Here is a 22,828-nt window from a genome sequence, read left to right on the forward strand (position 1 = left end):
CCTTCATCTCTACTCATGACATAACAACATTTGAACAAGAAAGGAAATAACTTTGGGCTGGGGAGAGATCTGGCCTCAAGATTCAGCCAGCAAGAGTGCTTGAACATGTGGTGAGAGAGACTTTCAGTTGGAATTCACTTAGCTTGTTAAGTTAGGTATTAGCAGTAGGGGGTTTACTATGGTGCCAGTAGCACCATGGACCCAGGTCCACATTCAGAAGGGGCCCTAGTGCCAAGACAGTGCCCCCCAGCCCGTCTGTCCACCTGCAGTCTGCCTCCAGGCCCTGCCTCCACTGGGCTTCTTCTTCTTTCCTAAGAGCTCAGCTCTCATTCAGGCACCTAAAGAAGGGCTAGCCAGAGTGTCCAAGGTGCCCAGCCCCCAGCAGCTCCCAGGTGACACTAATGGGCCATTTTCAAAAGGGCTCATCAGGGCCCCATGCACACCCAGCCTGTTGAGTCCTCTTGAAACTGTGGCCACTTGTTCTGGTATTGAAATGGGAGATGAACTCAGAGATCCATAGAGTTTAAGGCCAGCAGGGACCATTAGATTATCTAGTCTGACCTATTGCCTAGCACAGACTGATCATTTGCACCCAGTTATCCCTGTATTAAGCCCTGTCACTTATGCTTGTGTCAGGCTAAAGCATCTTCCAGAAAGGCCTCCAGCCTGTTTGATCCAGCGGTTACTCACACTCGATTGCTCACTGTAACTTGTCTGGCTTCTGCCTCTAGCCATTGGCTCTTTGCAGCAACCTGTGATCTCACCAGCAGTTTGCAGGGCAGGGACTCTGCTGGAAGTCACAGAGCATGCAAAGTATGGGGAGAAGAAAGGAATGCTGGGATTTTCTGTGACGCATAACAGACTGTTCTAAAACACGTGTTGATTATAGTTTTTATCATACTGAATCTCTTCATCACTGGGGCTCTCAGAAGTGTTTTGCACCAGACTTAAAGAAAGAGCTGTTCACAAGGTCAGTTCCCATAACCTATTCATAGATTCGTACACTCTAGGACTGGAAGGGACCTCGAGAGGTCATCGAGTCCAGTCCCCTGCCCTCATGGCAGGAACAAATACTGTCTAGACCATCCCTGATAGACATTTATCTAACCTACTCTTAAATATCTCCAGAGATGGAGATTCCACAACCTCCCTAGGCAATCTATTCCAGTGTTTAACTACCCTGACAGTTAGGAACTTTTTCCTAATGTCCAACCTAAATCTCTCTTGCTGCAGTTTGAAGAAGCCCATTGCTTCTTGTTCTATCATGAGAGGCTAAGGTGAACAAGTTTTCTCCCTCCTCCTCATGACACCCTTTTAGATACCTGAAAACTGCTATCATGTCCCCTCTCAGTCTTCTCTTTTCCAAACTAAATAAATCCAATTCTTTCAGCCTTCCTTCATAGGTCCTGTTCTCAAGACCTTTAATCATTCTTGTTGCTCTTCTCTGGACCCCCTCCAATTTCTCCACATCTTTCTTGGAATGCGGTGCCCAGAACTGGACACAATACTCCAGTTGAGGCCTAACCAGCACAGAGTAGAGCGGAAGAATGACTTCTCATGTCTTGTTTACAACACACCTGTTAATGCATCCCAGAATCACGTTTGCTTTTTTTTGCAACAGTATCACACTGTTGACTCATATTTACCGTGTGGTCCACTATGACCCCTAGATCTCTTTCTGCCATACTCCTTCCTAGACAGTCTCTTCCCATTCTGTATGTGTGAAATTGATTGTTCCTTCCTAAGTGGAGCACTTTGCATTTGTCTTAATTGAACTTCATCCAGTTTACCTCAGACCATTTCTCTAATTTGTCCAGATCATTTTGAATTTTGACCCTGTCCTCCAAAGCAGTTGCAATCCCTCCCAGTTTGGTATCGTCTGCAAACTTAATAAGTGTACTTTCTATGCCAACATCTAAGTCATTGATGAAGATATTGAACAGAGCCGGTCCCAAAACAGACCCCTGCGGAACCCCACTCGTTATACCTTTCCAGCAGGATTGGGAGCCATTAATAACTACTCTCTGAGTACGGTTATCCAGCCAGTTATGCACCCACCTTATAGTAGCCCCATCCAAATTGTATTTGCCTAGTTTATCGATAAGGATATCATGCGAGACCATATCAAATGCCTTACTAAAGTCTAGGGATACCACATCCACCACTTCTCCCTTATCCACAAGGCTCATTATCCTATCAAAGAAAGCTATCAGATTGGTTTGACATGATTTGTTCTTTACAAATCCATGCTGGCTATTCCCTATCACCTTACCACCTTCCAAGTGTTTGCAGATGATTTCTTTACTTGCTCCATTATCCTCCCTGGCACAGAAGTTAAACTAACTGGTCTGTAGTTTTCTGGGTTGTTTTTATTTCCCTTCTTATAGATGGGCACTATATTTGCCCTTTTCCAGTCTTCTGGAATCTCTCCCGTCTCCCATGACTTTCCAAAGATAATAGCTAGAGGCTCAGATACCTCCTCTATTAACTCCTTGAGTATTCTAGGATGCATTTCATCAGGCCCTGGTGACTTGCAGGCATCTAACTTTTCTAAGTGATTTTTAACTTGCTCTTTTTTTATTTTGTCTTCTAAACCTACCCTCTTCCCGTAAGCATTCACTATACTAGACATTCCTTCAGACTTCTCAGTGAAGACTGAAACAAAGAAGTCATTAAGCATCTCTGCCATTTCCAAGTTTCCTGTTACTGTTTCTCCCTCCTCACTGAGCAGTGGGCCTACCCTGTCCTTGGTCTTCCTCTTGCTTCTAATGTATTGATAAAAAGTCTTCTTGTTTCCCTTTATTCCCATAGCTAATTTGAGCTCATTTTGTGCCTTGGCCTTTCTAATCTTGCCCCTGCATTCCTGGGTTATTTGCCTATATTCATCCTTTGTAATCTGACCTAGTTTCCATTTTTTATATGACTCCTTTTTATTTTGTAGGTCACGCAAGATCTCGTGGTTAAGCCAAGGTGGTCTTTTGCCACATTTTCTATCTTTCCTACCCATCGGAATAGCTTGTGTTTGGGCCCTTAATAGTGTCCCTTTGAAAAACTGCCAACTCTCCTCAGTTGTTTTTCCCCTCAGTCTTGATTCCCATGGGACCTTACCTATCAGCTCTCTGAGCTTACCAAAATCCATTGTCTCTATTTTGCTGTACTCCCTTCTACCCTTCCTTAGAATTGCAAACTCTATGATTTCATGATCACTTTCACCCAAGCTTCCTTCTGCTTTCAAATTCTCAACGAGTTCCTCCCTATTTGTTAAAATCAAGTCTAGAACAGCTTCCCCCCAGTAGCTTTTTCAACCTTCTGAAATTAAAAGTTGTCTGCAATGCAGTCCAGGAACTTATTGGGTAGTCTGTGCCCTGCAGTGTTATTTTCCCAACATATATCTGGATATTGAAAGAGGCAGCTTAAGGGGGGAATGAGCTATTGAGTGCTGTGTGGTAATGAAGATTTGTAGGAGTTGAGGTTTGTTAAGTGCAGTAAAAGCTTTGTCTGTGTGATTTTTTTTGTTACTGTTTAGTTACTATTACACCATATTTTGCTTTTTTGTATCACCTAAAGGCTAAGAGATAACAGTCCCCTCTTCGTTTCCTCAGGACTAGACTGAGCTGTTAATAATATCCCGAGATACAAGCAGCCAGTGTTCTCAGCACCAGAGTCTGTGGGAAGGGATCCAGCAATCCTGATCTATAGTCATGTGAGCTGCATACATGGACTTTATAGAGGGGCTGCAGGTTGCTACAGGTCCTGCAGCTGAGAGCCATGAGTAGGGCAGGATGAGACACTAGGCTGGCACAAAGGAAATTCTCTGTCAAGTTCATTGGCATGAATATTGACCCTGGCGGCCTCCCTTGGTAAATTGCATGAGTTTTGCCAGACCATAGGAGACAGCTGGAAAAACTGACCCCAGCCTAGAATTCAAGTGGCCACAGAGCCCACACAAGCATTTTATCTGCCCTTTGGGCCCTTCTGCCCCACAGAACAAGGGGCAGTGAACCTTTTGGGAAGGGGGCAGGGCTGCAGGGGATGTTGCTGGAGGGTTGGGGCTATGAAAGTACCTTGCTTTCATATCTTGTCCCAGACACTTACGTCCTGGCTGTGGGGCTGGTAAAATGCATTCAGGGGACTAAGTCGCTGCTTTAAATGCATTGCTCAGTGCAGTAATGATGATGTCACGGCCAGCAACTCCTTAATACAGGTGTCTTCACTACCTCTGGAAAGTATCAGGCCAGTCAGCTTGGGAACTCACCACTAGGGGGCACTAAATGCCCTGAAACGTGCAGAAAGCTGGTAGAGGCAGCTCTAAACACAGGGTATTGCATATTTACTCCTGGGGGAATCCTGCATCAAAAAAATTAAACATTCTGTGAATGATTTTAAAATTCTGCATGTTTTATTTGTCACAATATCACACCACTTTCAATTAGTTTGGCAATTTATTTCAAAATACATGTCAGTAAGTATGTCTAACAATACAGACCAGAAAAAAGATTCAGGAAATGTTTGTTGACAAAGTTCCTTACTAGGCACATTGATACAGAATTTTGAGTAATAATTCATTGAAACTACAGTAGAGAAATGTATTTCTTACACCCCTCAGAAGCAGTGCAAAGGTTTGAAGGATTTGTGGGTAATGGAGGAGCTGAGGGAGAGAGAACTGATTGCTGGGAAACAGCCTGGGTGTGAACTTGGAGGGTTGTTGGGTGTGAGTGGGAAAAGTTTGGAACAGGTTTTTTTTTGGGGGGGGGGGGGCTTGTTAGGAAGTGTAGCGCAGCGCAGGATCTTCAACCCAGGAGTGCCCTCTGCAGGCCAGTGATCCACTTGCCATTGGCCTCCATGTCCTTCCCAGGACCCAGTGCCCCTTTAACTGGATGCTACCTGCCTGGGAGACTCCCTGAGCTGCAGACGTGCCCCGACTAGCGGGGGGAGGGGGAGGGAGAATGAGTGGGTGGGGGGAGAGAGAAGGGAGGCAGTCAGGGCTTCAGCGGGGTGCTCACCATGCAGCCCCAACTACCGCACCGGCTCTGTGCCGCTCCGATTGGCGAGGAGGGAAGGACGCAGGCTGCTGGGCTTGCTGCAGACCTGACACTGGCTGGGGCAGATGGAGCGTGCAGCCAGCTTCCAGCTCCCCTCTTCCGCCCCACCGCCCCCTACAGGGTGGCTGGATCAGCAAACTGAAAAAACAAAAACGGCCGTGCCGCCCTAGGATTGGGCAGAATACCGCCCTGTAGAATCTGCCGCCCCAAGCACGAGCTTGCTCGGCTGGTGTCTGGAGCCAGCCCTGCCCACTATCCCCACCTCACCTCAGTGTACGGCCACTGCCAGTCATCGTCTAGCCCCCACACCCTGCGGCAGATTGCAGTGTCAGCCACTCATCAAAGGCAAGGTTGGGTTTGGACCTGCTGCCTTTGCCTACCCCTGGGCTGCCCTCTGCAACCCCCAGTACCTGTTAGCCCAATGCGAGGCCACAGCCTGGGGCTTTCCAGGCTGGATCTCCCCAGCTCCTCTGCCTTTCTCAGCCCTGCTCCACTCAGGTACCCTGTCTCTAGCTCCTTGCAGCCAGGCCCGTCTCCCTCTACAAACAGAGAGTGACTGCTGAGCTCCTGGCTCCCAGCCTCTCTATACAGGCTAGCTGGGGCCTGATTGGGGTGCGGCCCAGCTGCAGCTGTTTCCCCAATCAGACCAGGGTTTTCTCTCTCTCAGGCCACGTCTACACTACAGCATAAAAGCGAAATGATTAAAACCGGTTTTATAAAACTGGTTTTACAAAATCGATTTTACGCGTCCACACTAGGGCACATTAATTCGGTGGTGTGCGTCCATGGTCCTAGGCTACCATCGATTTCCGGAGCGGTGCACTCTGGGTAGCTCAGTAAAAGAATGAGACCAATAACTTCAATTTCCGTCCACACTAAACCTAAATTGATATAGTAATATCAATTTTAGGGTTACTCCTCTCGTTGGGGAGGAGTACAGAAATCGATTTTAAGAGCCCTTAAAATCAATTTAAAGTGCCTTGTAGTGTGGACGGGTACAGCGTTAAATCGATTTAACGCTGTTTAAATCGATTTAACGCTGAGTGTGGACCAGGCCTCAACCCTAGCCCTCTCCAAGGGCTGTCTTTAAACCCCTCAGAGCAGGAGTGGGTGGCCATCCCACTAGAGGGAACCTTCCACATACAGACCCTGGCTGACCCCTAGCCTCTCTCATTCAGTCAGGCACATCTGCCCCTTTCCCCATGTATCCCTCCAACCCTATTCAGCTACCCCTCATCTCCCTGTCCCTATGTGTCCCTGCATCCCCACTCAGCCACTCCCTCCCCTGTCTCCATGTGGCTCAGCACCTCCATTCCCATTCAGACCCTACTCCGGTTTGTCCACAAGCTTTTCTGAACCCCAGTCTGTGACCCCTCAGCAAGTCCATATGCCCCACGCTGTCTGTCCCTCTATACTCATGCCTCCTGACCTGACCCCCTGGGCAGGGTGCTGCGAGGAACACAGCCTCTGCTCTTCCCTGTCCACAGCTTCTCTGTTCTGGCCCCACAGTGGCCCTTGGTGGGAAAGGCATAACTGAAGCACTTCTTAGCAGAATGTATTTTCTGCTGAGAAAAATAATTCTGTGCCGCACATGGGGGGCTCTAGATTTCTTCTGCAGCACCTCAGGATGGGGAGGCACGGGAGGAGGGAGAACTGAAGGACAAGTCAGTCACCATAATTGTGGTGATAGGCACGTTAAGGGATCACTGAGCTTCTGAGAGTCTAATTCAATCCAGGTCTGTTGTAATGTAGCTAGGTCTGAAGTGGTTGTTGTTTAACAAGGTCTCTATTCTGCTGGGTACAGTAATGCTCCCCAATGGTGACACAAAAGTATGAGTGCCAACCTCAGGGCAGACTGCTAAAAACCAAGGTACAAACACCTCACTGGTTGTGAGTTTTAACTTCGATTTCATCAACCAACTGCCCCAAGTGCAGACTCCTCAGGAACTATGACCGCATTCAAACGGAGCCACAGACAGTCCCCTTGGGCACTTTGGCCTGTCTGGCCACCCAGGTGAGTGTAGCTGGTGGCTTACACCAAGAGTCACAGCAATATTCAGGTTACTCCTGATCCCAAATGACCAATCACTTACCCCAGGTCAGCTGTGCTTTAGGTCTCACAGCAAACACAATACTTGTAGCCAATCCTATAATAAATTATATGAAGATTTATTAAACAGGAAAAGAAAATTAGACAGTTATTTAAAGTTATAGCAAATATAGACTCGTGAATGAGTTACAGTCTCAGGTTTCAAAAGATAATACGGGCTCTATAATCAGCAAACTCTATTTGACCTTTAGGGCTAAGCAGTGGGGAATCTCTTGCTTATGTCTAGAAACAACTCCCCTGATCCCAAGCAGCATAGAGATACCTAGTTTCTTTGGTGTGGAGGTTTTATCCTGCCAGGTTCTCTGAGCTGCAAACTCAGCTGATGGAAAGAGTCCATTGGCATGGCTCCTCTTCATGGGGAGGAGAGCAGAACAATAAGAGTCTTTAGTCCTTTTGTTGATGGTTTCTCAATTGAGATGTGCGGAGTTTCCAGTTGTAAGATCCACCCAGCACCCGTCTGGTATGGATAGGTTTCCTCTTTTGGGAGGGGCATAACCATTTCTGTAAAAGAGCAGCTCCTCACACTAATTAATGCCTGTCTGCTGTATGGCAATTCCTATCAATAATAATTGGAGATATACCAATCTCCTATAACTGGAAGGTACTTTGAAAGGTTATTGAGTTCAGCCCCCTGCTTTCACTTGCAGGACCAATTTTTGCCCCAGATCCCTAAGTGATCCCCTCAAAGATTGAACTCACAACCCCAAGTTTAACAGGCCAATGCTCAAACCACTGAGCTATCCCTCCCCCTGTTCTTGTGTCCCAGAGGCTCATAATACAACCACTCAAACATTACAGCTCACTATGGAACTCAGGTATTAGACGTGGGATTAACACAGATAGCAACTCCCAGGCAAAATAAAGGCTAAACATTAAACCCTTCTAATACCTGGTTTGTCAATATTAAACCACCAGTGAGCCAGACTGATTCCAGCTACATACTGGTTAGTGTGCCGTTGGGAAATGGGGACCTCAGCATGAGCTAGCCCCTGGGCTGCCAGCGTCACAGGTATTATTAACGGAGTATCATAGAATCATAGAAATGTCAGACTGGAAGTGACTTTGAGAAGTTACCAAGTCCAGCTCCCCGCATTGAGGCAGTCCTATGTAAACCTAGACCATCTCTGGCAGATATATGTGTATCGATTGGTTTTTTTTAACCATCTATACTGTCGATCAATATTTTGGGGAAATAAAAAGATTGAAGACCCTGATGATGTACTTGCATTTGTATAGGAAGACTTTGGAAGTCAATGGGTTTCTGCCTGGGCCAAAGAAGCCCCAGATGTAAATATAAGTGCAGGATCAGTGCCTTGAATATTTAAGCATATTAAAAGGATGTCAGAGATTTGTAATAATGTCATATGAAATGCTAGGAAACCATTTTGTATTAGAGTGATTGATTTACATAGTAATTTGTATTGAAGTAGTTGAATTATGAAGTAAAAGTAATGTTAAGTGATTCATTGACTTGCTATTTAATCACCAGGATTAAATGTAATCACTGTTCCTGAAGAAACAGACAACGTGATTTGCTACTTCATTAAGAAATTTTAATTAGTAAAATTAATGGGTTGGAGACATTATTTATTTTTAAGCCATGTCTATACATAGAGCTCTCACGGCATAAAAAAACCCACTTCTATGAAAGACAAAGGCTATGCTGGTGGGAGAAGCTCTCCTGCCAACATAGTGCTGTGCACATGAATGCTTATGTTGGTGTAACTTATATCACTCAGGGATATTTATATCCTGGAGTGACATGCGTTTTGCCGACGTCAGAGAATATCGGGGTTGGAAGGGACCTCAGGAGGTCATCTAGTCCAACGTCCCTGCTCAAACCAGGACCAACCCCAACTAAATCATCCCAGCCAGGGCTCTATCAAGCCAGGCCTTAAAAATCTCTAAGGAAGCAGATTCCACCACCTCACTAGGTAACCCATTCCAGTGCTTCATCATCCTCCAAGTGAAATAGTTTTTCCTAATATCCAACCTAGACCTCCCAGACTGCAACTTGAGACCATTGCTCCTTGTTCTGTCATCTGCCACCAATGAGAACAACCGAGCTCCATCCTCTTTGGAACCCCTCGGGTAGTTGAAGGCTGCTATCAAATCCCCTCTCACTCTTCTCTTCTGCAGACTAAATAAGCCCAGTTCTGCTCAGCCTCTCCTCATAAGTCATGTGCCTCAGCCCCCTAATCATTTTCATTGCCCTCCACTGGATTGTCTCCAATTTGTTCACATCCTTTCTGTAGCAGGGGGTCCCAAAACTGGACACAATATTTCATATGTAGTCTCACCAGTGACAAATAGAGGGAAATAATCACTTCCCTCGATCTTCTGGAACTGCTCCTATTAATGCAGCCCAATATGCCATTAGCCTTCTCCCTCAGCACCCTTGGATGCATTAGATCTGGCTTCATGGACTTGTGCATGTCCAGCTTTTCTAAATAGTCCATAACCTGTTCTTTCTCCACAGAGGGCTGCTCACCCAGGGCCGCCCGGGGGGCGGGGGGGGGGGGGCAAGTGTGGCAATTTGCCCCAGGTCCCGGGCCCCGCAGGGGCCCCACAAGCCCTGGCCTGGTGGTGGTCTGGGTCTTCGGCTGGCATTTCGGTGGCGGGGGGCCCTTCAGTGCTGCCGAAGACGTGGAGCGACTGAAGGACCCCCTGCCACCAAAATGTCCTGTGAGCCCTGGCCTGGCGGTAGTCCGGCTCTTCAGTGGCATTTCGGTGGCGGGGGACCCTTCAGTTGCTCTGGATCTTCAGCCGCATTTTGGCGGTGGGGGGCCCTTCAGTGTTGCTGAAGACGCAGAGCAACTGAAGCCCTCCCCCACCCGCCGCTGAAATGCTGTCAAAGACCCAGACCGCCACTGGGTGAGTACAAGCACCACAGCTCCCCTGCTTTGCCCCAGGGCCCCTGAATCCTCTGGGTGGCCCTCTGCTCACCTCCTCCCCACGCTGTGCTGCCCAGTGCAGTAATCTGGGAGCTGACCTAGTCTGTGAAGAACGAGGCAAAAAAAAGCATTGAGTACTTCAGCTTTTCCACATCACCTGTCACCCATTCAGTAAGGGGCCCACACTTTCCTTGACCACCTTCTTGTTGCTAACATACCTGTAGAAACCCTTCTTGTTACCCATCACATCCCTTGCTAGCGGTAACTCCAGTTGTGCTTTGGCCTTCCCGATTACACCCCTGCATGCTCGAGCAATATTTTTATACTCCTCCCTAGTCATGTGTCCAAGTTTCCACTTCTTGTAAGCTTCCTTTTTGTGTTTGGGCTCACCGAAGATTTCACTTTTAAGCCAAGCTGGTCGCCTGCTATATTTGCTATTCTTCCTGCACATCGGGATGGTTTGCACACTCTGACATAGGCTGTGGTGGTGGTGTAGAGAGACCTTAGACAGATCTATAGAACCAGTTACCAAAGACAGCTTTACAATACCCGCTTGTTTAGTAGCCAGACTAGGTACTGTTAGGGGCGCAGAAGTGGTTCTTTTGCTGATCCTGGTGCAAAACCAGTGGTGAGCTGGAGCCAGTTCCCTCCAGTTCCCAAGAACCGGTTGCTAAAATTAGACCTCCGTGGAGAACTGGTTGTTAAAGGGCCAGGGGGTGGGCAAAGATCTCCTGTCCACGGGCCGGACCATCCTGTTGCTCCCAGGTTCCCCTGGCCCCACCCCCATTTCCCCCTAGCTGCAGCGTGGCCAGCTGCTGGCACCAGCTGGGCAGCTCAGATGAGCTCCTGAGTCATCCTGCTGCTTTGAGCTACAGGCAAGGTAAAGGGGGGGGGCTGCAAGCTCCAGGGCCGCTGGGGGGGGGGCAATTTTCCCCAGGCCCTGCAGGGGCCCCTGGCCCCATGAGTATGTCTTCCCCCGCCCCGGCCTCTCCCCCGCTTCCTCCCCTCCCTTAAATCAGAACTTTTTATAGGGAACCGGTTGTTAAGATTTTGGCAGCTCATCACTGTGCAAAACCCTGTTATTGCAATATCAAGCAAGGGAAGAGAGAGAGAGCTTTCCTGTTGGTGTAGCTAATTCACCTGCACAAGAGGCAGTAACTCTGTTGGTGGAAGAAGCCCTCCCACTGACATAGTGCTGTCTACACTGGTGTTTAGGTCAGTAGAACTATGTTGCTCGGGGGTGTGGATTTCCCTGAGTGACGTACTTACACTGAAATAATTCTGTAGTGTAGACCAGGGCCAAATGTTCTTTGCTAGCCTCTCAAAAGGCACCCCTAATCTATCTGATTGGCTTATCATTGATAGATTTTTTTTATAGTCTCACTTTTATAGTAAATGTAAGGGGGTTGTGAAAATCTAACACTCCTAGTAAGGGGTTGCCCCTTTGACAAGGATGAAAACCACTGGGCGAGAAGCACAGCTCAGACATGGTGTCTGAAGGCCTAATCCAAACAGGGATTTCTAAGTGAGTCCAGATTGCGAGTAGTGGTAGAAGAGAGATCCACATTCCCACCTGCTTATCTAAGCATTGCCCTGTCACCCATTGTGTGAGACAGACTTCAGGTTGAAGAGTCACTGCCATTTGATGCCAGCTGATTCCCACAAATAGTTCTTCCAGTTACAGGCTAGTCTGTGTTACACAGTTAGGTTGGCTTAAGTACATGGTGCAGGGATGTGAAACATTTCACGTCCTGTGCAATATAGTTAAACCAACCTAAGCCCTTGTGTAGATGCAGCTAGTGTTGGTGAAAGAACTCTGTCAACCTAGCTATCCCCTCTCAGAGAGATGGATTTACTACGCTGCTGGAAGAAACCATAGTGTAGTGTCTACACTAGCGCTGCGGCTGTGTTGCTGTAGTGTTTCTAGTGTAGACACAGGCCAGGTCTACACTACACACTTACTTTGGTATAACTACACCACTCAGGGGTGTGAAAAATCCATTCTGCCCAATGACCTAGCTATACTGAGCTTACCCCTGTAAGTAGACAGCACCATGTCAGTGGGAGAGTTTCTCCCACCAGTATAGCTACTTCCTCTCATGGAGGTGGAGTAACTAAGCTGATATAAGAGCTCTCTCCCATCATCTTAGAGCATCTTCATCAAAGCACACAGCTGCATCAGCTGCCCATAACCTCAGGCTCACTCAGCCTTGGTCATTTCACAGAATCAGAGGGTATGGCTACATCTGGAATTTCAAAGCGCTGCCCCGGCAGCGCTGCGGGAGTGCTGCCGGGGCAGCGCTTTGAAGTGTGAGTGTAGTCAGAGCAGCAGCGCTGGGAGAGAGCTCTCCCAGCGCTGCATGTAAACCACATCCCTTATGGGTGTAGCGTGCAGCGCTGGGAGCCGCGCTCCCAGCGCTGCTGCCCTGATTACACTGACGCTTTACAGCGCTGTATCTTGCAGCGCCCAGGGGGGTGTTTTTTCACACCCAGTTGCAGCGCTGTAAAGTGTGAGTGTAGCCAAGGCCTAAAGACTTAAAGATCTGTTAGCTCATCTCACTCCCCACTGGGCCTGGGCAGCACTGGCCCTGCAGGGCATTTGCTAGTGCTGCTCTTGGATGATTGGATCATTTCCTTCCAAGTGCATTAGCTCGTCTTTCTCCAGATTTGATATCGCTTCTCCAGAGCCCTGTGTACTATTTCTCTGGCCTCGCTGGCATTCTCAACACCTCCCAGTTTAGCATGGTGTATGAATTTCATTAACGTGCTATTTATTTTCTTTTCCATATCATTTATGTAGATGCTAAATAAGACTGAACAGAACACCAGTCCCTACAGAGCCCTCCCACTATATCTAGACACGGACATACATCAGAATGCTTTGTTTGGCTCCTTCAGATGGTTTTTCAATCCATATCCTCTTTGCCAAGCCAAACTGAATTACTTTTGTGGGTAAGATTTCATGCGATACTGTTTCCCATGCTTTGCAGTAATCCAAATAGATTAGCTCTCCTGCATTTCCTCCACTGATTTTTCAGCTCTATGCAATCAAATTAATTTGGTAGAATGTGTTCTTTATTGCTCCATGTTTGGATAAGGTTGCCTGACACCTTGCATTATAAGACTCTGTTTTCAGTCACTTATAACTTTACCAAATTGTAACCATTCGGGCTGAAATTGTCCATTCCAGGTGTCAGCCTTCGGCTGGAAAGTTTCAGCTCAAGTGGTTTAGCCAAATAGGGAAAGCACATTGTTTTGCCTATGGTAAAAACATTCTTACAAGTGTTTTATCGAGAAGCTCTAGTGCCTCTATGTTTTGGAGTAAGAACTTGAATTTTGGCAGGAGGGATCTGCATGGGCAACCTTAATTCTGGCATTTCCTAACTGTTGGGTGCTGGACTTTGCAGAGATAAGGTTTTTTTCATACTGGTTTTGTGGGTGTAAGAGATCCTTACGCTGTGTATTGTGGGGCACTGCAGAGACACAGCTCTGGTCCAAACAGTTGACAGTCTAATGTCCATGATTCCATCATCTTGGAATTTTAGTGATTTGATTTTTACTGTTTGTCCCACTATTTTACTAGGGACAGAAATTTGTATTAGGTGGTGGCGACTGCTAGGATCACCATGTGTTCTCTTCTTGAGGAGCAGCTCCATTTCTGTTTCTTTCCACACTTCCAACACAGCCTCAGTTCTGCAAGACTTTTCAGAAACCAGTCAGAAAGTTGGTAAATTAATTGTTTAATCCCTTTAATAGGCTCCAATACACTTCAGGAATTCAGTGGCTAATGACCTGGCCTAGAATTCAGGTTCTAGTCCTGGCTGTGGGCAAGTCGCTTTGCCTCTGGGTGTTGGTTTTCCCTCTGACTTGTGTCTGTTTAGAATGGAAGCTCTGTTGGGCAGGGGCTGAACCTCTGCCGTATTCAGTACAATAGGGCCTTGATCTGTGTCGGGCTCTCTAGGCACCAGCTAATAATGGAATGTGCGTCAATTAGCCTGCGGCTGATTCAATTAGCCTGCCGCTGTTCTGATGAGGTCTCCACCACTTCTGAATCCTCCAGCACCTTTTCAGCTAGCTTAGTGACCTCAGGTAGAGAGACTCGCGCTAGCTCCGCTCAGGCTAGTCACGTGAGTCCGAGCCCACCGGATACCAGAGTCAGACCTTGACTGCTCCATGGACAGCGGGTATAATAGGCCATGGAAGGCTAAGCCTCCCCAAACAGCCAGGCCATGGTCCTGCCCATGCTCTGCCCTGAGGCCCCACTCTCACATCCCGCTCTTCCCCCATGACCCCACCCACAGTACTCCTTTGCCCACCCTTGAAGCCAGCAGGGGCTCAGGGCTTGGGCTAGCCGGCAGGGCCATAGACTCATAGATTATTAGGGTTGGAAGGGACCTCAAGAGATCATCTAGTCCAACCCCCTGCTCAAAGCAGGACCAATCCCCAAATCCTTAAATGACTCCCTCAAGGATTGAACTCACAACCCTAGGTTTAGCAGGCCAGTGCTCAAACCACTGAGCAGCTGGCAGGCTGGGATTTGGAGCTGCTGGGGCAGGCGAGCAGACACTTGGACCAGCTAGTGGGCTGGATCTTGGGCTGGCTGGCAGGCCAGGACTCTGGGCACCGCGGAGGGGGCAACCCGGGATTCGGGGCGGCCACAGCAAGTGGGCCGGGGCTTGGGGAAGCTTGGACAGGGCTCCTCAAACTATGGTGGGAGGCTTGGGGTTCCTCTAGTTCCAGCAGGTGAGGGTGTGTGTGGAAGGTGTGGGGGTAGGGGCATGGCCTAGGGTGGGAGGGTCTGGGCAGGGGGCTAGGTGGTTCCCAGGCCACCCGTGCATGTGTCTCTCTACCCGGACTCTGAGGCAAGCTCTCAGCTTCAGTGTAGACATACTCAGAGTGCCCCAGCGCTCTGCCTCATCACCCCCCCACAAACACACACACCTTCCAGACCTTTGGTACAGGCAGAGGGGCATCTCTGCATCCTTGGCAGCTGGGCTGGAAGACTCTTGTGGTGAGTTACTGGGAAGCTGAAAAATTCTTTTTTGCGTTCCCTGCAATGGAACGTCTCTTCAATCCCTTTCCATGAAACGTGTCAGTTCTGAAGTTTCATTCTGGATTTGGATCTAAAAAAATTCTAAAAAAAAGGAAGAAAAAGTTTTGTGGAAAAAGATTTTCATTTTCCAGCCAGGTCTAGTGCTATCGAAGCCATTAGCCCTTGGAGTCTGGCTGGGAAACTGCAGCTCCCAGTGGCTCTGTAGGTACTCATCTCTCTCCGACTCCTTCTGCCCCTAGGCCTGGGAGTAGTGAAAACCCCAGAGCTGACTCCTCCACAGGCTTGGGAGCAATGGCAAATTTACTGTGAAACATACCATGCCATGGCACGGGGATCCCCAATGACAGGGGGCCCCAGGGTCGGGCACTCGGGAGCCTGCTCCCCAGAGGATGGTGGTGGGGACTGCAGGGGCAGAAGCTGTGCAGGGCAGGCGAGAAGGAGGGAGGCTCACCTGCAGCCTCAGGGGAGCAGCCAGCATCGGTCCAGGGAAACTGGTGAGGTTCTCCAAGGGTAACGCGGGGGAATCTGGCCCTGCCTTCGCCCCTTGTGTTATTGAGATGCACTCTGCAGCATGGATTCCTTAACGCACTCAGGGTGTGTCTGTACTGCACTTAAGGGTGTGACTGCAGCTCAGAGAGAGACACATGCACCAGAATGGTGAGGCTGCAGATGCAGGACTCTTAGGGCGACCACGGCTGTTGGATGGAAGCAAGGGAAAAGCACACAAAACAGAAGAGACGAAGCTTTAGTTGAAGGGAAATGCCCTTTCCCACAGCACAGCAGGCATTTGTATCTCCAGCCAGGGGGGTTCTCCTGCCATCTGCCATACAGTTCAATTACCATGAGTTTCAACCAGTACTTGTATCAGTTGTAATCCATTTCAATGCACCTTGACATAAGGGACAAGTGGTCACCCTAAGCGCTCTCCCCCTTTCCCTCCCCCTTCCATCAGCAACCCACCCCATCCTTACCGGAGGGGAGGGGGAGCAGAAAGAGTCTGGCACCTCTGGGCAGCCCAGCCCTCTTTTTGCCCTCCCCTCCTGTGTGCTGAGGATGACTCCTTTGCTCCCCCCACCATCCCTGCAACAGCTTGGCTGTGGGTGGGGGCTGAAGAGCCTGTGGAGGCAGCCTCCCCTTGCCTGGAGGGGGAAAAGGGGACCCCTCTGCATCCCTTCAGGCCTGGGATTGGGGGGGTGAAGACCCCCCAGAGGAACAGAGTGGGGGTGGGGGCAGTGAGCTGATTGGGGTGGGGGTTGGACAGAGGCAGGGTTAATTGCTGGGCAGCGTCTGGGCAAATGTGGTGAGGGGTGAGAGCTCCTGCAGCAAGGGCCATAATCCCCCCACCCAGTACATTTGGGAACAAGGGCAACACTGATTGTCGGGCCGGGGTGTTCAGTGAGCAAAAGACAGACACAAAACCCCACGAGACAGTCTTACTCTTCCACCCCTCAGTCTCATGATGTTTTGTGCCAATCTCCTGATTCTTTTGGTCTGACTCACAATTTTTGCTCATTTGAGGTTGGCGATGCCTTATATTCCTTGGCGCCCCTGGCAGCCCCCTCCCTAGGGCTGTACTGCTTCTAGGGTGCACTAGCTGCTGGCTGGGGTCCCTTTCTCTCTGGCTTCTGACCAGTGGGCTGCACCAGAAAGCCCCAGGCCTGGTGATGCAGAGGGGCTCCCAGTCCTCCTGTGGGCCTGGGGTAGCTCAGCTTGGAACCCCTAGATCACCAGGGAAAGTTTAGAGTGCCAAGGAAGGACTAACTCCTGTTGGGGGGGGCAGCAGTTAGGGCAGGCCCTGGATTGCACTGGGCAGCGCCCAGCTTGGGAGTACACCAATCTCTGCACTTTCCATCCAGCCTCCTGCGTGGGAAGGAGGGAGAGGAGGGTGGAGCCTGTCATTTTACCAGATACAGGAGCTGTCACATGCAGTCTCTGGGAGACACGGAGACCGGCTGGAGCTGGGCAGGGAAAGGGAGCTGGGGCCAGGACCCAGGGAAAGAGCAAAAGGGCGGGTGGGAGCTAGGTGAGCAGACGTAGCTAGGTGTGTGGGGCAGGCACAGGGGCTCGGTTGGAGCAGGGTACAGAGGAAGGAATTGGCAGAAGACACCAGGGGGCAAGAAGGGAGCAAGTGAGAGACAGTGCCAGGGCGCAGCAGGACCTGAGGGACTGGGCTGATCTGGTGCACAGGGAGGGTGCAGGGGTAGCTGGGCGCACAGGGAGCTGAGGGTGCAGGGAACTGGGTGTGCAGGGGGAGCTGAGGGTGCAGGAAACTGAGCACGCAGGGAGCTGGGCATGTAGGGGGAGCTGGGCTTGCAGAGGGAGCTGCATGCCAGGGCCATCACTGAGGCCAGGTGCCCTGATCACACTTGGTGGATCCCATCGGAGAAGGAGCAGGGGACAGCACTGCCCCTGCAGAGGCAGGACATGAAAGACGAGCTGGACTAATCCCTTGTCCTCAGTGCTGACCCCCAAAGTCAGTGGGAGAAGTGGCTCCCTGCTCCAGAGATGTGGGGAACACGGCAGCCCTTTGGAATCCGGCAACTGCTGCTCCTGCTGGCAGCGATCCCACTCACACAGGTAAGTGCAGTGCCGATGCGCCACAATCTCCTCCCTGGACCAGTGCTCCAGGCTGAGGATCCCACCCACCTGGGGCAGGGGAGGGCCTGTGATGGGTGGGAGGGGCAGCACCTATGCTGGCAGATGGAGCTGCATTAGCCACCCACTCTCATCACTGTATGGTGCGGTGTCACAGGGCAACCACTGCCAGACTGGCTCCCATTTTGGTGCCTGCCAGTCCCCAGGGCTTCATTTGTGCCAGGGCTTGGCAGTTCAGAACCTCATCACCTCTGAGCCTGGCTGTTCAGAGCCCCGACCCCTCTGGGCCTGGCAGTTCATAGGCCCGGCACCTCTTTCAGTCCCCCTGCCCCAGGGGGTCCTCAGACTGTTTCCTCCCCAGAGAAGCACTTAACAGTGGCTGAGCAAGGACAGGGGCTCCCCAGTGGGATGGGAGAGGTCTGTATGCCCTGGGGGCAGCTCCCTGAGAGCCCTCTGCCAGGTTGGACCTGCCCTGCTCGCTGACCCAGCTGCTGGCCTGTCCCCTTCCTGGGTGTTCTGGAGCAGGCTGCAGCAGTGGGCTGGCTGGGAAGTCTCTGCAATACTAGCTCAGTGGCAGGATTGGAGCCGGACAGGCAAAGAGACACTTTCCGTTTTGCCCTGCAGCGCACAGATAGTTTTCTCTTTCAAGGAACAAAAGACCCTCCCCACCCTGCTAGAGAGCTGATGGGCCAGGAGCAGGGTTCCAGGGCTAGGTGTGCCCCGGGGGCTCTGACCTGAGGCTGCCTCTTTGCACGCTGGCTAATGTGATGACTGTGAAGTGAGGCAGAACTTACTGGATGGAAACAAACCTGCTGCTAAGGTCTCAGGCTGGGGCTGCCAGCAACATCCCAGTGAGCTCAGGAGCTGCTGGCCCCTGGGCCTAAGGGAGCAGGGTGGAAGGAGTAGGGCAAGCAGGCAAAAGCTGGCACTGCCAGCTGCTTTTGCCTTTCTGGAGGCAGCCCCTCTGCTCTTGCCTGAATTACCGCTGACCCTCCCCAGGGACCTGGGGAGTCATAACTTGAGACCTCTTTGACCCCATCTCTCCTCTGATCCCCATCCTGGAAGTACCTGGGCATCTCGCAGACTGTAATGTATTTAGCCTCACCCCGCCCCACCCCAGGGGCCAGCAGGGCTGTTCTTCCCATTGCAGGGATGGGAGCTGAGGCCCAGAGACACCAAGGTAGGTAGGCTCTGAACTCCCACCTAATTAGGCACCTAATTACCTTTGGCTCTGGGCCAGAGTGACTTGGCCAAGGTCATGCAGGGAGTTCATCACAGAGCAGGGAACTGAACATGGGTTTTCTGAGCCCCAGGCTAGCAGCGAAATCCCGGCTTCTTCTGTCCTCTCTGTTCCTGCCTCTCTCCCGGGCAGAGGTACCTGAGTTCACCTGAGCAAAGGATAACCTCTCCTGTCTCCCTGCCCTCCACAGCCCTGCCTGGAGGGGGAGCAAACTAGGAGGGGAAGGTCCTGCACAGGCATCCTGCACACCAGAGGGGTGCTAGATGAATGGCTCCACATCAGCCCGGCTCTGCCTGCCAATCCTCCCCCCTTAGCCCTTTGGGATGGCCCCCAGGCAGCACCTGCCCCCCCCACAGGGTCACAGGGTGGGGAAGAGCCATGAACCCCCATCCTGCTGACAGCATCCACCCAAGCTCAGCGCACAGGGCACTACGATTCCAGGGCTGGACAGGGGAGGGGGATGCTGCAGCAAAGGGCATGACCAGCTCTCCCTTCTCAGCTTGGTTTGGGCTCTTCAGGCCTCGGACAGACTCCCCCCAGAGCCAGGACCTGCTTTACTCTGCACATGTTCCCCCTTGGCCTAGAACCCCTGCAAGCTGGTCTGGTGGTGCAGAGAGGAACGCTCCTGGGTGAGGGGGCTCCCCCACCTTCCTGTCCCCACTTCCTCTCAGGCCCTAGCGTAGGGGGCTGTCAGAGTGGACGGAATGGGGTTGGGAGAGGGTGTGGGGGGACACACTGCAGTCCGGAAAGTCTCTGCTCCTCAGCATCCATCAGGGCCCTGGGAAGCAGCATTTCAGCGAGAGCTGCGCTGACATGTTCTAACGGCACTGGGGCCTGCATCAGACCCCAAAGGGGCGGCATGAAGGTGCCACCTTAGCCTCCTCCCTAGATGCCCTGTTAACTGGAGCCTTTGCGTGCGTCAGCGCCACAGCTGCCCACTTTAGGGACAGCCTTGTGTTAACCCTGCTGAGCCGGAGCACGCTGTAGCCCAGCCCAGCCAGTGCTAATGGGCAGGGTTGTTACCTGCAGGGCCAGGCCTGGAGACTGTGGGCCACCCGGAATCTCTGTTACAGGGGCCAATGTGTGGAGCTGGAAGGGTCTTTCTCAGCTCCTGGCTCTGCCTGGCTATTGCTGCTGCTCCATTCCTCAGTGCTGCCCCCATCCCGGAGCCCCATAAGGGAGGGCAGGGTCCCAGGCTGGGAACATGGTCAGGTGGGGTGTTGAACCTAGTGACCCTGGTGGCCAGGGACTCCTCTGCCCCCAATTCCCTGGTGTTTTGCCTGCATGTTCATCCCCCCAGGGAGCAGACCCTGCCCATCACACTGTAGTGAAGCTGTCTGTGGGGTGCAGATGGGCTCCAGGGGCAGCATGAACCCCTGCCCCTTGCATAGAGACACAGGCACTGCCAAGCGGGGGCCTGGAGTGGAATGGAAGTGGGGGAGAGGAGAGCACTGAATGGAGCCTGCTGTCTCCAAATGAGACAGATTCTGTGGTGGGGTGCCTGGCGCAGCAGCTGGGAGACCAAACAGCCTGATGGGGCTGTCCCGTGTGCCGCTGCAGAGGCGCTCCCTGGCAGCCCTGTGTGCCTGTTGTGCCCCCTTAGAGCAGGTGGGGAGGGGCAGGGGGGTGGAGTAGTGGCTCCCCCACAGCTGTACCAATCAGCACAGCTGTGGTGTTCTGCTTCACTGCAGCTCTATGTCCCCAGCACGCGACTAACGCCAGCAGCAAGGCACAGGGAGGGAGCCATGTCGCGGAGGCCTGTCTCTGAGGCCTGGTGTCTTTCCCATCATGCTTTGTTCAGGGCTGTGACTAAAGGCCCAAGCTAGCTCTTGGGTACTCAAGGCCACTAGACCTGAAAGCAGCCCCTGAGTTTAGGGAAGTCCAATGTGAGGTGCTGTCAGGTCCCTTGAACCCTAACCCAAAACCTAAGGTCTCTTTGACTTCACCACTAACCCAGCTGGAGTTACTTTAAAATGACCTAAACCTGAACTTTCACAGTAACCTTAACTCTACCTCTGACCCATAACTCTACTGCCATCCTCACCCTGACCTTTATGTTTTAGTAACAGAGTTGCAGAGGTGACTCACAGTTCTGAATGGCTGCTGCTGAGAGCGGGGATCACCTTTCTTAGGGAGCTGGGAGATTCCCCTGCTGTCCTTCGGCAAGAGAGAAGTCAGCCCCTACACCAAGCTCTCGCTGTCGGAATGAGGAACCCCAGACACGATCACAACAGCGGTTGCTGCCAGCCCTGAGAAATGTGTGCTTGCAACAGCCACATGTCTGGGCTGCACAGCAGATCACAGAGAGCACTAACACATTCCTGGAGGGAGGGCAGTTGTATTGCATTTGCAAATTCTGGCTTGGTTCCTGCACCTGACAATCCTGGCATTAGAGACAGAGAAGGTAATCAGTTAGCGACCCCTCAAAGGGACACTTGCTGAGTTGCCCCAGGACAAACTCAGCAGCAGCTGCTTCCTGGAAATGACAGTTGAGAGCAATTGCTAATAGCAAGAGAGAAAAAGCTTCAGAAGCAAGGCTACTGGGTGCTCACTGCCTCCAAGGCTTGGAGCAATCCCAGCAGGACTTGTGCATGCAGGGTCCAGCAGATGCCATGGTGCTGTACAGTGTGGGGAGTCCTTCTAGGGCCCAATCCCATAGGGTGCTCAGCAGCCCCTGGCGGAGCTGAGAAGCTTCAGCTCCCATTGGTTTAGGTTCAGACTGGGGTAGCTCAGCACTGTGCAGGATCAGGCCCACAATAGGAAGACCCCCCACCTGACTTGTCCCTTCACTGGAGTCTCTGCACAGCTGGGTTGAGATGAGATCAGAGTGACAGCTCAGCCCTACCCCCGTAGGTCACGTTGGTCTGCTGGCCGTCTGCTAAACATGCTGACACAGGGCTCTGAGCAGGCTACGAAGCTCTGGAGACAACTCCATCCCCATCAATAGGGATGGAAAATGCTGAGCTGGTGAAGGATCCAGCCATGTATTTTGAACACATGCATCCCCATGATGCCTGGGAGCAAACACTTTCACCAGTGCAAACCTCCCAGAAGTCCACAGGGCTTAACTTAATTCTTTATAAGCAAGGATGAGTTACCTACCTCATCACTGCAGTCTAATCTTAAAGGCCACATTGTAAGGTCCTGTTCAGGTGGATTCAGAGGATCATTGAACTCAGCCATTTCCCTTGCCCCTCAAATATTAAACCGTAGGCTGAGGTTTCATTAACCACTCCAGCCTCCTGTTCGCACTCACAGACCACCATGTTCACCCGCTAGCATGCAAACACCTTGTGACCAAACAATAGCTATTCACTGTGACTAAACCGTAGCTTCCTCACAGAACCATGCACAAGCACTTCATGCCAGCCTCTCAGTCACGTGGAGTTGCGAGGAAGCTGGTTTTTCACACATGTGTGCATAAATTACCAGTTCCTTCCAGACTACTGGGATCTAGCGAGAGACTTGGAATCTGCTCTGACATGCCCACAAAGCACGATACTACCTGCTGTTTCTGACGGGCAAACAGAAAGGTGGGTTGAGAGCACAACTGCACCCAGAATATGCAGCACCTGCATAGTGAATTTGAACTCCTCATCCTTGAATCCTGGGGAGACTGTGTGCTCCTGGAAGCCACCAAAGGAATACATTACAGCTCCTGAGAGTGCCCAGCTCTGTACCATGGAAACATGTCCAAACCGCAGTATTTTCCTACTGAGCGAAATAATTCCATGCCCTGCTAATTAGACAAATATAATGAACATTGAATTAAACAGACCTCTCACACCAGATCATAAAACGATGGCTCTTCTGTAAAAGCAGGAATTGTATGTGCCATAATGAACGAGGCAACTGGATGCCATAGAACAAACAATAGACTCAGACTGTAAGCTC

General features: G+C 51.1%; 1 protein-coding gene across 1 annotated transcript in view; it reads left to right on the forward strand.

Annotated features, from left to right (window-relative positions):
* The first annotated feature begins 17,604 nt into the window (after positions 1-17,604).
* The window catches only part of LOC127040772 (vasoactive intestinal polypeptide receptor 1-like), a 66,448-nt gene continuing 61,224 nt past the window's right edge, over positions 17,605-22,828 (forward strand). The window contains exon 1 of the mRNA XM_050935356.1: positions 17,605-17,676. Coding sequence (XP_050791313.1) covers positions 17,605-17,676 — 72 coding nt within the window. The remainder of the gene's footprint in view (positions 17,677-22,828) is intronic.

The sequence above is a fragment of the Gopherus flavomarginatus genome, chromosome 25 (assembly GCF_025201925.1).
Source record: "Gopherus flavomarginatus isolate rGopFla2 chromosome 25, rGopFla2.mat.asm, whole genome shotgun sequence".
In the NCBI taxonomy this organism is placed as follows: Eukaryota; Metazoa; Chordata; order Testudines; family Testudinidae; genus Gopherus; species Gopherus flavomarginatus.